The sequence below is a fragment of the Acipenser ruthenus genome, chromosome 2 (assembly GCF_902713425.1).
Source record: "Acipenser ruthenus chromosome 2, fAciRut3.2 maternal haplotype, whole genome shotgun sequence".
NCBI lineage: Eukaryota > Metazoa > Chordata > Actinopteri > Acipenseriformes > Acipenseridae > Acipenser > Acipenser ruthenus.
In genome coordinates, this window is record NC_081190.1 from 76,920,287 (window position 1) to 76,935,929 (window position 15,643).

A 15,643-nucleotide genomic window follows, 5' to 3' on the forward strand; every position below is an offset into this window, starting at 1 on the left:
TACAAGGCCGAGTCTTTGCCGGTGCCATTATGACTGAGTGCACAGCAGATTCGAAGCTCTGTATCTCCGGTTTTACAATCCCAAGAGTGCTAATCTACATATCATCTAAACGGTAACTACTTGGGCTAATTAGCCATATTGTTGTGAGGGAAAAAAAAAAAAAAAAAAAAAAAACAAACTTGTTTAAATGAACTACTGCACAACGCAAGTGACGCAAACTACGTAACTTCCTTCTGTAGATGGCCCATTTTTTTATTCCTTCGCTGTCCTGTGTGCATTGCACTTAAGCAAAAAACAAACAGAAAATGTCCACAAGTAACATTGACAAAATAAATTCTCCAAAGCAGTTAACGTTCTTGTTTACTATTCAAATGACAAAGTTTTAATCAGCCTATCAGTGCGTCTTTACTGCTTTTATGTGATCTGTACTGTGCAGTAGGGGGTGGGACAAAGTTGGTGCTGCATTGTTTTGATTTAGGTTGCTAAAATCTAGTTTTCAGCATTGGAGGTAAAATAGTAGAAATGGACGACAAAGAAAGCAAACTATATTTCGGCTGATGATCGTTTCAAGCGATTTCCCAAATAAACTACATGCAGACTGAGGTAATTGTTTTCCATATCTTAATGTGTATTTGGAGAAAATACGATCGATCGCTATTTAGCTTCAGAATCACACATTAAACAAAAGGCTACTACAGAGGCTGCTGAACAGAACGTAAAACAAATAGCTTTCAGAAACCAAACTGGAAAGTCAGCCCAGACAAGAAGTATTCCTGTCTGCAAGTTAAATCAGTATTAAAACGAACTAGCACAGCCACCTCGCTTCAACCTGTAAATAAGCAACCAAGTCTCTTTTTGGAGAGTAACAATCTTATCTGATACGCAATCAGGTTTTCGTGCTCGACATGGGTGTGTTACAGCAGTTTTAAAAGTCCTGAATGATATTACTATGGGCCTTGATAAAAATCACCTGTGCTGCTATTTTTATTGATTTATCTAAAGGCTTTTGATACTGTGGATCATTCTATTCTTTTGAACTACCTACGGAGCATAGGCTGTGACAGGGTTTCTGCTGCTTGGTTTCAGAACTACCTTTTAAATAGAACACCATGTGTAAAATTGGATGGATTTATATCACAGCCTTGCTTGGTTACTAAGAGTGTGCCACAAGGTTCGATATTGGGCCCTTCTCTTTTCCCCCCCCATTTATATTAAATCTTGCTAAGGGAATAGATCATTCATATATCCATCTCTATGCTGATGACACCATTTTATATTCAACTGGCCCTACTTTATATTCAGTGCTATCAGTCTTGCAAACAAGTTTCAATCAGATTCAAAAATATTTTTGTGATCTACGTTTATTGCTTAATATTGATAAAAACTAAATGTATGTTATTTAAAAGGGGACGTGTAAATGTAACCAATCCTGCAATTCTCGAGCAAGGCTGCAAAATTGGTACCTTTTGTAAGGTTGACCTTGAGCAAGTGGAAGTTTGTAAAATATCTGGGTATTTGGCTAGACAGTGCACTTGCTTTTAAACCACATATCGCTAAACTACAATCAAAAGTTTGAGCTAGACTCTGCTTTCTTCACCGAAATAAATCATGCTTCTCGGCCAGCTAACTACTTATTGGTAAGGATGTCTGTACTACCCATTTTAGATTATGGAGATGTCATTCATAAAGCTGCTTCTAATGTTGCCCTTAGGAAGCTTTATGCTTTATATCACTCTGCAATAAGATTTGTCACTGGTGCTCCCCATCACTCTCATCACTGTGATCTCTACACTTTGGCTGGCTGGCCCTCACTTCAAACATGTCGGCTATGTCATTGGTACAGACTCATTTATAAAACCCTAAAAATCGGGAAATCAACCCTTTAAGCAAATTGTTGACTGTAAATCGGTCTCCTATTATAACATTCGATTCAGCAATTTGATTAATTTAATTGTCCCTAGTGTTTTTACTGCTGTTGGGCATAACTCATTCCAATATGCAGCTGCTCACGATTGGAATGAGTTACAATCAAGGCTTAAACTCCGTGGTTATCTCAGAGGGTGCTTTCCTTTTCTTGAAGCTCTTTTCCCTGTTTCATGTGCTTGTCAAAGCAGACGCTGATTTTATTAAGTTTTTTTTTTTTATTATTTATTTCGTATTGCTGTAATGTCTCTGTCTATGTATTGTTGTTTGTTGTATTTATGTTGCCTCTTAGCCAGGTTGGCATTTTAAATGAGAACTTGTTGTCAATGTCTTTACCTGGTTAAATAAAGGTTTGAACCGAGTCGTTTTGGGCAAGTGTCTACCAATTTAGCACAGCGGGATGGTGCAGTTTTTGCCCATTCTTCTTGGCAGAGTAGCTCAAGCTCTTTCAAGTTGGCTGGGGTCGTCTGTGGACTGCAGTCTTCAAGTGTTGCCACAGATTTTCTGTAGGATTCAGGTCTGGGCTTTGACTAGGCCACTCGAGGACATTCACTTCTTGCTGAGCCACTCTATTGTTGCTTTTGCTTGGTGCTTAGGATCATTGTCCTGCTGAAAGGTGACTTCTCCCCAGTCCCAGGTCTCTGGCAGACTGGAAACAGGTTTTCCTCTAGGATCTGTCTGTACTTTGCACCATCCATCTTTCCCTCTATCTTCACAAACCTCCCCGTCTCCGCTGCTGTAAAGCATCCCCAAAACATAATGCTGCCACCACCATGCTTTACTGTAGGGATGGTGTTAGCAGGGTGATGTGCCGTGTTTGGTTTACGCCACACATATCGCTTAGGTTCGAGACAAAAAAGTTCCACTTTGGTCTCATCAGACCACAAAACCTTCTCCCACATGCGTGCAGTGTCCCCTGAGTGTTTCTTTGCAAAAGCTATGCGGCACATCATAAGACTTTTTTCAGCATTGGCTTCCTTCTTGCCACCCTCCCATACAGGCCATGTTTGTGGAGTACAGTCAACATTTTCCGCAATCTCAGCCAGAGACCTTAAGCCAGTTTCCTTAAGCCACGGCTACTGACTTTGGAGGGACGGCCTGATCGAGGCAGTGTCTTGGTGGTGCCAAACTGTTTCCACTTTACAATGATGGACCTGACAGTGCCCCAAGGGATATTCAAAGACATTGAAAGTTTTATAGCCTTCCCCCAATCTGTACCTTTCAATAACTTCCCCAGAGTTGTTTTGGCAGCTCCTTGTTCAGCATGTGTTGCCATTTGCTTCAAATTTGCTCCATACAAACAGAAACAGCTTGATTCTTCATCCAGGAGTATTCGAATCAGTTGAACTACTATGATTGGACACAGGTGGGCTCTATTTAACTTATTATGTGCCTTAAGGCAATTTGTTGTACCTGAGCTAATTTGGGTTTGCTATGACAAAAGGTATGAAGAGTTATGCAAATCAAGACTTTTTGGTTTTTTATTTAAATTACTTTTTGAATATTTCTATAATTGTTCTTTCACGTTGAAAGTGTAGATGCTGTGTAGATCAGCGAAACAAACTCCTACTTTAATGCATTTTGAATTGTATTTTTTAGGCAGCAGAATGTGAAAAAATGTTCAAGGGTATGAAGACTTTTTCAAGGCACTGTATGTATATATATATATATATATATATATATATATTAGGGCTGTCAAATCAGTTAACTTCGGCGATTAACGTGTAAATGTTTTTAGAGATTCATTTTTTTTAATGCACATTAAAATCGCATTGTTGTGTCTTGAGCCTTTCGGCACACCGTACTTCAAATCCCGGCCGCGGCAACATTGTATTTAGTGTCCGAGTGCAGTTATTCTTTAAAAAGAAAATTAAATCACTGAACCGCTTAAATGGAGCAAAGCACTAAAAATGAATGGGATTTTTTTTTTTTTTTTTGGACGGGCTCACTGGACAGAAAGACGCTTACTTGTCTACTGTCAAAGTGAGTTCCAGTATCAAACACGAGTACATCTAGTCTGCTGCGTGCTGAACACGCCTTCATCTCTCAAAATACAATAGCAGCTCTTTTGCTACAGACAATAACAAATTAAACCCACCAGTATCGACAGAAATGCAGGATTGCTGTAGGCCCATATCAAGCTAAGTATGATCATGATAATAAATGAGTTAGGCTGCGTTGCTCTTTTTTTTTTGCGCATAGTATGTAAAGCCTAACAATTGTTAGTTTGCAGTTTTTGGATATGATGACAGTTTTTTTTTTGTATGTTCTCTTCACAATTAATGGTTCATTTCCTAGAAGTGCTTACTATAGCTACAAAAAAAAAAAAAATTCAGTTCACAAGTCACATTTAAAAATAGATATCCTATGTAATTATGTTTTCTGATCTCTCTATGCTGCTGATCAAGCTTAAACTGCACATTTTATTGTGTTGGTTGTACTTGTAATTTATAAATTATTGCCCCTAGTACATTTTGGTCACGGTCTCAATGGGTAAATTTCCTGGTTAAATAAATACATTTTAAACAATTTTAATTTACAGTTAAGGATAATAAAAACAATAGCATCAGTAATAAAACAAATTTAAATTCAATGGATGTAGTAATTGTAACAATTTAATATGCGATTAAAACAGAGATTAACCAAGATTATTATTTTACTTTTTTTTTTTAAAATTGCGATTAATTTTTTTTTTTTTTTAATCGCTCGACAGCCCTAATTTTTTTATATATATATATATATATATATATATATATATATATATATATATATATATATATATATATATATATATATATTATATATATATCCTTCCAAGAACTGAATAAGACAGGTAATTCCAAATACTTTGTCATAACATGCTTAAATATAAAAAAATAAAAAAGGGACGACCAACAGTGCCTGCTGCACTTAAGAAATAAGTATGCAATATTATCCCAACAACTCACATTTAATACACCATTTCTATACAAAAAAAAAAAAAACCACACACCACCAACACCATAACATCCCACAGCCAAAAGGTTACTGTCCATTCACTAAACAAAATTGAGTCCGTCCCCCCCCCCCCCCCCCCCAATGACATGGCATGTTCAGTACAGTAATGCAAAAGGGAAACTTAGAAAGTTCCACAAATAAAATGTGCAGGAAAGTTGAGGGAAGAAAATAAGCCCCTTACCTTTCTGGTGCCATCTAAAAACGCAGTTTTACCAATTTACCAAAATTCATATTATTTATATATATATTTATTTTTATTTTTATATATATATATATATATATATATATATATATATATATATACATACATACATACATACATATACACACACACACAGTACTGTGCAAAAGTTTTAGGCAGGTGTGAAAAAATGCTGTAAAGTAAGAATGCTTTCAAAAATAGACATGTTAATAGATTATATTTATCAATTAACTAAATGCAAAGTGAGTGAACAGAAGAAAAATCTACATCAAATCCATATTTGGTGTGACCACCCTTGGCCTTCAAAACAGCATCAATTCTTCTAGGTACACTTGCACAAAGTCAGGGATTTTGTAGGCATATAGTCAGGTGTATGATTAAACAATTATACCAAACAGGTGCTAATGATCATCAATTCAATATGTAGGTTGAAACACAATCATCAACTGAAACAGAAACAGCTGTGTAGGAGGAATAAAACTGGGTGAGGAACAGCCAAACTCAGCTAACAAGGTGAGGTTGCTGAAGACAGTTTACTGTCAAAAGTCATACACCATGGCAAGACTGAGCACAGCAACAAGACACAAGGTAGTTATACTGCATCAGCAAGGTCTCTCCCAGGCAGAAATTTCAAGGCAGACAGGGGTTTCCAGATGTGCTGTCCAAGCTCTTTTGAAGAAGCACAAAGAAACGGGCAACGTTGAGGACCGTAGACGCAGTGGTCGGCCAAGGAAACTTACTGCAGCAGATGAAAGACACATCATGCTTACTTCCCTTCGCAATCGGAAGATGTCCAGCAGTGCCATCGGCTCAGAATTGGCAGAAAACAGTGGGACCCTGGTACACCCATCTACTGTCCGGAGAAGTCTGGTCAGAAGTGGCCTTCATGGAAGACTTGCAGCCAAAAAGCCATACCTCCGACGTGGAAACAAGGCCAAGCGACTCAACTATGCACGAAAACACAGGAACTGGGGTGCAGAAAAATGGCAGCAGGTGCTCTGGACTGATGAGTCAAAATTTGAAATATCTGGCTGTAGCAGAAGGCAGTTTGTTCACCGAAGGGCTGGAGAGCGGTACACGAATGAGTGTCTGCAGGCAACAGTGAAGCATGGTGGAGGTTCCTTGCAAGTTTGGGGCTGCATTTCTGCAAATGGAGTTGGGGATTTGGTCAGAATTAATGGTCTCCTCAATGCTGAGAAGTACAGGCAGATACTTATCCATCATGCAATACCATCAGGGAGGCATCTGATTGGCCCCAAATTTATTCTGCGGCATGACAACGACCCCAAACATACAGCGAAAGTCATTAAGAACTATCTTCAGCGTGAAGAAGAACAAGGAGTCCTGGAAGTGATGGTATGGCCCCCACAGAGCCCTGATCTCAACATCATCGAGTCTGTCTGGGATTACATGAAGAGAGAGAAGCAACTGAGGCTGCCTAAATCCACAGAAGAACTGTGGCTAGTTCTCCAAGATGTTTGGGCCAACCTACCTGCCGAGTTCCTTCAAAAACTGTGTGCAAGTGTACCTAGAAGAATTGATGCTGTTTTGAAGGCAAAGGGTGGTCACACTAAATATTGATTTGATGTAGATTTTTCTTCTGTTCACTCACTTTGCATTTAGTTAATTGATAAATATAAACTATTAACATGTCTATTTTTGAAAGCATTCTTACTTTACAGCATTTTTTCACACCTGCCTAAAACTTTTGCACAGTACTGTATATATATATATTTTTTTTACACACACTATTTTACAAAATGTCCACTTGCCTGGTGAGTTTGCTGTACAGTATCTACAACTTTGGAAGACATTTTCTGCAAGTCTGATACTTGGATAAGAACCAAGAAACCCCCTCCCCCTCCTCCTTTAATACCTATCTTATTTTCTGTAGACACATGGTCGTGTCCATGTACACATCCTCAGTAATATGGAATATAATTTCTTACTGATCTACACACTGCTTACCTTTATTGTTTTAGTCTGAAGTCTCAGGCCATTTAATGTATTGATGGCTTTTTCAGCATCTTTTGGGTCCACATAGTTCACAAATCCATACCCTAGGCTCTGCCCTGCAAACAAACAAGGAACATTTTAGACCAGACTTTTTTTTTTTGGTTGGTTTGTTTAAAATTACCTAATATCTTGTTTCTGAAGTGATGACAGTTATTCTGCTAGAAAGGTGTACTCCAACAGATCGCCCACATTTCAACCAACTACAAAAAACTTAATAAACCTGATCATTTTTAGAACACACATTTTACTTACTACCAGCAAATGTGACTGAACAGGGTTTTTATTTTAAATCACTTACAACGAGCAATCAGTGGAAAGACACAACTTTACAGTGGAAACAAATTTTATTTAAGACAATTTATTATTTTAACAAACTTCTTCCCCCAAAAACCTCAGTACATTGTCCATATCCAACCAAAACACAAGGGAAGTCACTAAATGCATGTTTTATTTAAATAAATCTGAATGCAACCAAGGCGATACATTAAGACTAGTCACAAAAGTACCTTTTGGGGGCATACAATACAATGGTGATAGTAACAACCCTGTTTTTATATATACTTCAACAAATTCTAGTTTAGACCAGTGATTTAAAACAATTAATTAATAAAAAAGTGACTGTGCCAGGAATGAGCAAATTAAACCCTAATTAGTTAAGGAGAGCATTTAACTTAAGATACACATTCCTTCATAGCTGCCTGTACAACTCCCCAAAAATGTTAAATTACCAACACTTAAATGTACAGTATTGTGAATGTCAAGCCATTTACTCTACTGCAGTGGTTTTCAACCTTTTCATCTCAAGTACCAGCGTTTCCAGCAGGGACCACCAGGTGTACCAGTAACTCTGTGCAATCTTAAAACAGCTGTTTGTACTCTCTTGTTTGTTGCCTCATTCTGCGGAATGGTTAATTGTGCACCTGATGATTGCAATTAACTCAGCATGTTTATATTTGAAGTGTTGTGTAGAATTGGTGACCGCATCTTTCATTGTGTACAGTTGTATTATGGGAAATAGCATGTTGCAGCTCCCATGCTCAGTGTCGGTGAAGTCCTGATCTGACAGCATGTAACAGACAGCTCTTACAGTTACATGTTACCGTTTCAGTAAAAACGAAGTTTAACAATTGCAGTAAATTCGTTCTGCTATATTTGCGACTGGAGAACAGTAGAAAGAAATGGATAGATCTAGTGAGCAGAACAAAATTAAGGGAAAAGGGAGATTAAAAATACCTCAAATGAGGAGGGAAATTGTCTAAATATAATTGAAGTAGTTGTTGCTGGTATTCGGGACTGGAATAAGGAAAAAAAGAAAAGCAGATTGCGAAGCTTCCTGCTTCCTTTGACCCAACGTAAGTAAATGCGTTTGTTATCCATCTAAGCAAGCAATAATGAAAATAGATAGTTATAAGTTACACATTAAAATGCATTATTATTTTATTACCCACTATCTCCCAAAAGCCATCCATCACCAATATCTGCATGGGCAAAGTGATCGGCAATATCAATTTGCCCAAATGAAACTGCTGTTTGCACTACCAGGGTATCGAATGACAGCATTTAACAGACATTTTGGCACCCGAGATGGCAAAATGTCACATTTCTACAGTTTAATACTACCTGAAATACAGTATATCAACGTATTTATCATTTGTATAGAACACCACGGAAGTCCAAATGTAATTTAGCACCAGACTATGCAACATCTGTTTATGAAGCAAGCCTAACAAAACACTCCTATTCAACACAAGACTGAATATTCTCATTCCAAATTGTGATAAACAGCTTCTAAAATAATGTTGAATTATACATAACAGGTGTCCCCATCTGAAGATGCTTGTTATATTAAAAGCTACCTATTCAGCACAAAATGCACTGCAAATGAGGAAAAGGAAACAAAAGCATCACAAAAAGGAAAAAAAAAAAGCCTTCAATTGTTCCACTTAAATCTCGGCAAAAGCAAAAAGCTACTGTAATGCTTATTTTCAACATCTACCTACCAATACCATGGTCATGAGAAAAGAAAAAGGAGGGGTAAACAACTTCAAGGCCTTGACATGAAGTTAAAGAACGTAGTGTGTCCTACCCTCGTGTCCACTCAGTTTTCAACTCATCTGTCCTGAATAACTGATGTCCGGCTCATTCTGTAGATCTGCTATGTCCACCAACATTAAAACGCAGTATGCAAGTGTTGTCTCACCAGTATATTATACAACTTTATACTACAGTATGTAACATTCTGCTAGCTAGCTTTTCTTTTTCGGCCCCACTCCAGTGCTTGTGTCAATGTACTACAAAACCAAGTTTTTTTCTTGTAGTGGTTTGTTCTCATTCGGTACCTGACAATGTGGTATTTCTAATACTACATTTGTGAAAAACATATGTAAATTTAATAAAAAACTAATTGAACCTGCCCGATTCTGTATAAGGCCTCAATCTCTGTTGGCCACTCCCCTTCCAGCTTTGTCTAGTGAAATTTTATAAGCCTGTTATTTAACCATGTCCTGATAGCTAAACAAAGTATAACAAGATACACTTTACAGAAGGAACAAATACCAAACTCTGTAGCTGAAGGAGAGGCAACTTAAATCACAGCAAGTTCATGCATTAGTTGAATCCACTTAACTGCAATCCTTCAAGATTAAATGAATTACAATTCATGGAGACAGACTTAGTACTTAACTCAACTTTAGTCAGTTTTACACAATAGCTCAAGCTGCACGTTTGTTTTTTTTGTTTGTTTACAAAAAAAAAAAAAAAAAAAAAAAACACACACACCACACTGAATCTTGTTCAAATTCAATTGAGATTAAGTGTTCACACATTAAGTTTGACCCAACATGTCAAATAGAAAATAGCTTTGCATCTTTAAAAATATTGCATCTAAAACCTAGAGGCATGGAGCATGCAAGCAGCAGTAGTGGCATCATGTATAACAGGTTTGGTGATCTTTGACAGGCTATTGAGAATAGACATGTAGGGATGAATACAAATTCTGTTTCCCACTTAATCTATTAATAAAACACGGCATTTGAACAAATATGTTGATGGTTAAAGTAATACAATTTACCATTATATATATATATATATATATATATATATATATATATATATATATATATATATATATATATATATATATATATATATATTAGCTCAAAGAGCCAGCTGCCCAACGTTTCGATATGTTGTACATCTCTCAAGGGAGCCTGTGTTTGAATCAAAACATTGGAGGTATTTATAGGTTTTTGACGGCATGACAACTACTTGTTATTGTTTACATTCAAATCCATGATTTATTCTTACATGATGTAATGGTGTTCTATATATTGTGACAACATTTTTACTTCTATCTTTGAATCTGTATTAATTCTAATTAACACCACTTTACATAAACTTATATTATTATATCAAGCAATGCTGGCTCTGAGGATCAGTCTAAATTTGGCCTCCTCAGCGCATCAGTATGCACAACTTTTGAATGAATTTTGTTTATTTATTTAAATGTTATATATTTATTGAAGTTAATTAGTTCATTCTTTTCTGTTGAGTCCCGCTGGCATAATCGTGTTCAGTCTATTTATCCATTTACTTTCTTTTATTCTTCTATATGTCGCATTGTCTAATTTGAGCTGTTCTAATACTACAAACTTTACATCATTTATGTCATGTCCCCGACTGGTGAAGTGCTGTACTATTGGTTCATTCATTTTTTTATTTCTAATTAATGAAAGGTGGTTCTGAATTCTTATATAAAGTAGTTCCAGTCTCTATAAATTGTAAAAGATCACGCCACACACGGGTTCGTGCCTCTTTAAAATTACGACCCAGTACACAGAAATTGATTTTTATTTTTATTTATTTATTTTTTTTAAGCGCAGTTGCACTATTTTTAATAACACAAAAATAAACATACAAAACAAAAACCTAACTCCGTCCTGGAGCGCTGACTACACAGGTTGTTCCCTGACTAACTTGCAGGACGGCTAAGCCGTTTACCTGTCACCACCAACAAAACACACACGCTTAACACAGCACTTTTTTTTTTTTTTTTTTTTTAGACTGCACGGAAGCAGAGCACCTTATCTGCCTCCTTCTACTCAGCAGCCCCGATCAGATTAACTGATCCTCTTATACCCTGCCCTGGTCCCAAATACTAATTACTGCCCAGGTGCAGGGGATAATTAAATAATAAAACCGTTAAATGAAACAATAAAACAATTAACTAATTAACAGATACAATTAAACAATAAAAGTGCATTTCTTTCTCTTCAGGGAGGCTTTAACCCCCTCCCTGCTGTCTCACATTCCCGCTGCTGTTACAATAAATATATTTTTTTTTACATTACAGCCAAGATTCAAAATTTAGCATTAACATAAGATGGAAAACTTAAATGTATCAGAAAACAAAATGTCCAGCATGAGAGAATCATATTTACAGTCTTCCACTGACACTACAGTTCAGCCTACAAATAAAAGGTGTTTTGAAAAAGGACCCGTTTAGCTTATTGCTGCATTACAGTAACAATAAAAACAGTGTTAGTTTAGTAACAGTCCAGCAATGTCATGTGAGAGTAATCCTATTTACATGTACTCCACAGATTAAGGTTTAGCGGTTACTGGCATTACAATAACCAGGATAAAATATTAACACAAAAAAAAAAAAATTAAAAAAGGCGTGTTGACTGTAGACTGTTGCTACACGGCTTCAGTGCTGTGCATCACCCGATTATAATTTAAATAGCGCCCCTTTTAATGTAAACACATAATTAATCCTCCCAATTGTTTATTTGCCAATTCTGCCTTACTTGTTAAATTTAACAAGAGGTGTGTATCCAGACAATGTACAAAACAAAACTGTAGTGACCTACATCCTTTACACAGTAAAGTGTTCAAATTTCCTTTATGGAATGTATAACTAGAAAACTAGCTTTGAGCTTGTTTCTTGGTCAGATAATATTTAAAATTAAAGAAACTCATGGTTTAATGTTGCTAATTATAGCTCTATTAAAATGCAGGTAGTGGAAAGAAATAAAACACGCAATTAAATGTAGCTTACTTTGGGAAAGTCCCACCTTGAGCGCAGTACCTGAGGTCTAAGTTTTTCTATCATAGAAGAATGCAGTGCTTTGCATTTGTCGTCTTGTTCTCTACGTGTTTACGACTGGCAATATCAGCTTAATGGTATTGACTCCTACATGATGAAATCAAATGACAGCAACATTTGCAGAATACCATCCTTCCATCCTCATATAGGTTACCAGAAATGTTTAAGCTGTGTTTTGTTGAAAAACTGATTTTTTTTTTTTTCTCCGTTGGTGAAGCCCCCATGTTGAGTTCAGCAGACACGCGAGTGAAGTCACATGATTAATTCTCAACTTGGCAAGGTATAGTGCAAATAAAAACCCACACAAAAAACCTGAGTTGCAAAAATCATTCCCAATGCAGAACAATCAGTAGCCCTAGACATGCCTTGTGCAGTGCTCTGGAAACAGGAGGTTCTGCAAGTACTGAATCTTAATTCCAGTGCACAAAAGAAAAGAAAAAAGTGACAGAATAAACACACAAATACCAATGTTTGAGAACAGCTCTGAAATTTATACAAGAGTTCCCAACATTCCACAAGATGACACACACTTACCCGACTTATTGTGCAAGTAGGTTACTTCTATTGCAAAATGCAATATCAGCATGTGGTTACATTTAAGCAGAGCTCTTATTTCTGCGATTTACTCAGACAAGTTGTGCACCTCTTTACAAGACCAGACACGTTTTAAGCATGGTTAAACTTTCATAACAAATCGTTTAACATGCCCGTTGTAACCAGAGTTCTCATTAGCAAAGCCTGGTTGGTTTCCAAACCCTATATGACACTATAAAGCTAGCAGCATAAACACTGGGAGGGAGTTGCAGCACAGTAACTAATGCAAACATGGGAAAAAAAAAGTTTGTTTTCAGATTTCCCTTCTGTAGCACATGAAACACCCCAATACAGTACACAGTGTTCCGCGTTTCCGGTTTATAGCGATTACAAGATTGTTTAACTGAGCGTCGGTTTTTACTGGTTTTCTACCCGATTGTCTACTATTCAGTATTTTCCAGGTACTATTTTATAGGAAATGCACAATATTTTGATTGAAATGCCGTTTTATTTTATTCCGACATTGTAATAAACAGCCTTACACTGTGTCCTAGGATGAAGCAGGTACGTTTAGACAAAGGATCAAATAACATTCAAAACGTGGCTTTGTTCACAAACACCTGATTATGTTGGCCAATCAAAGTCGGATTATTGTGGCAATTGCTTGGCATGGTAACTATTCGCTTGATCAAAAACTAAAATTGAAATACTTGTATGAAAATTTAGTGGATGAGGAATGGAGAACATAAATCAGTTTATGAATAATATTCAAAAGAAAAATGTTTCAAAGTATACAAAAAGCAAAATAGCAGATGTGGGTCTGATGAAGCAGAGGACACAGTGCTGCAAATACTGCTGCATTGAGGTACATGTTTGCTCTCAATAAAAGAACACAAAAATAAGCGACATTAAAACAAACAAAAGTGAACAGAGAGACAAGCAATCCATTTATGCAGCTTTTACACACACTTTAACAAAAAGGAGTACAGAATTACTGTTAATGACTGTCACAGTGCTGTGCTTTGCTGGACAGCCACTGTTTTATTGCAGAGAGGTGTATGTATTGGTGACTGTGACAGTACTGTCCATCAGCTAAAAACGCCAAACAAATCGTAAATATTTGCCAATAAATGGTGATGCTTTAGTTGGTAAACTTATGGAACTCATTGATGGAAATGTCCTGTGTGATTTTTGATGAGTCTCCCGGTGGTTTGCACCGTCCAGTTCTGTCAATTTTCTCTTTTTATGATTTCAAGGCGAATAAACCTGGCTTGTTTTGTGCTGATGTCATGTTCATACCTTCTGCAGATACTATTTCCGTCAGCACAGCGATTGCCCAAACGTTCACAAAGTACCAGCTAACTTGGGAAAACGTGGCTTCAACTTGCAGATTCTGCTTCATTATACATGCCAGGACATTAAACTGTGCGGCGGAACCTATTGTAGCCTCCATGGTGAGCCAGCTGTGAACAGCACCTGTGGCAGCAGGCACAGCCAGCTGTGCCGGTCTTTGAGGCTGCTGGAGCCTAGGGCAGCAGTTTGCCGCTCGTTTGAGCACGGGGGTGGGGGTGGCCGTTTGGGAAGCAAGCGCACCAGTTCCTTCATGGATTCCTGCACGCAGTGAGAGTGCTGTAGCATCTCTTCCACCGCGGGACAGAAAGGTATGCCCTGGTGTAATAGGGGAATCCAACACCTGGGAAAGCCAAAGCTGCCTGCATGCAACTACCAATGCAGCCAGATTCGTACCTACAGCCTGCCCGTTGAGCTTCGACACACTGAGCAGGTTTTTATTAAATCAGGCGCAGCTCATCCAGTTGTTCTAGTGAGGGCCTGTGGCTGTCAGAGAGGGACCGCAGCAAATAGGACTGGTAGGCTACCAGAATCTTATAGTTCCCCAATCGTGCGGCGAATGCACTGGCTGAATAGGCATGCTTAAGGATCACCTCTGGAGACCCAGATCTCAAAGAAAGTCCGGGTGCACTGGGTGGGACACGGGAGAGGTGGTAGGCTCGTCAAAGATGGACTGCCTTGTCTCACCTTTCTAGGCCAGGGCACTTGCAAGACTGCAGTGGCCCTTGATCAGTGGTAGAAGCTCTGCCAACTGGGAGAGCTTAACTGCAGGGGAAGTGCTGTCTGACTCCACGTCCTCCGACGCTCGTAGCCCCTTGGGAGCCCAAGAGGACAGGTGGCACCTAACATCCCTTGGTGGGAAACTGCTGCCCAGAGCTTCTCCATCTGCTCAGAGTCCAACGATCGCTTGGAACGGCAACTCTTCGGAGGAGAAGGAAGACCGTGAGGACGGCTTCCTGCATGGGCTACTTTCCCAGGTGCATCATCTGCTCTCCCTGCTTTACTACAATATACTTGAGAAACTATCAGTGTTACATGTAATGGCCTTTGTATTAATTACATTACAGTATTTTACTGTCACAACTACCACTGCATTTAAGCATCTGTGGCTTCCTTATTTTCAGTTGCAATGCAAGTCTTAGTTTTTCAATAAGCGGAGATGCACTGTAAATTCATATATATTACATATAAAATTTATTTAAGAATGCAAGTTGTTGATCAGTTAAATCAGGAGTGGTCAGCTCTGGTCCAAAAGAGCTGCAGGGTGTTCAGGTTTTTGTTCCAAATTATCTCAAATACTTAATTGAACAAATTACTAAAATTGAAATAATTACTGCTTAACTAGTCAATTAAATTGTTTCAAGTCTTTAGAAACTGATTAAGGGTTACCTATAAAATCTGCTTGATGGCTCTCCAGGACCAGGGCTGGCCACCCCTGCAATAACATGTAGACGGAAGAATTTAATCCATCTACATGTTTTCTGCAGAGAATGTGGCTTTCCACCGCCTTGTAT

At 37.9% G+C, this 15,643-nt stretch overlaps 1 protein-coding gene across 10 annotated transcripts in view; it reads right to left on the reverse strand.

Moving 5' to 3' along the window:
• LOC117408719 (ELAV-like protein 2) overlaps window positions 1-15,643 on the reverse strand; it is an 85,943-nt gene that overhangs the window by 23,388 nt on the left and 46,912 nt on the right. For all 10 annotated transcript variants that reach the window (XM_034013971.3, XM_034013970.3, XM_034013972.3 and 7 more), the window contains one exon: window positions 7,091-7,194. In XM_034013971.3, coding sequence (XP_033869862.1) covers window positions 7,091-7,194 — 104 coding nt within the window. The remainder of the gene's footprint in view (window positions 1-7,090; window positions 7,195-15,643) is intronic.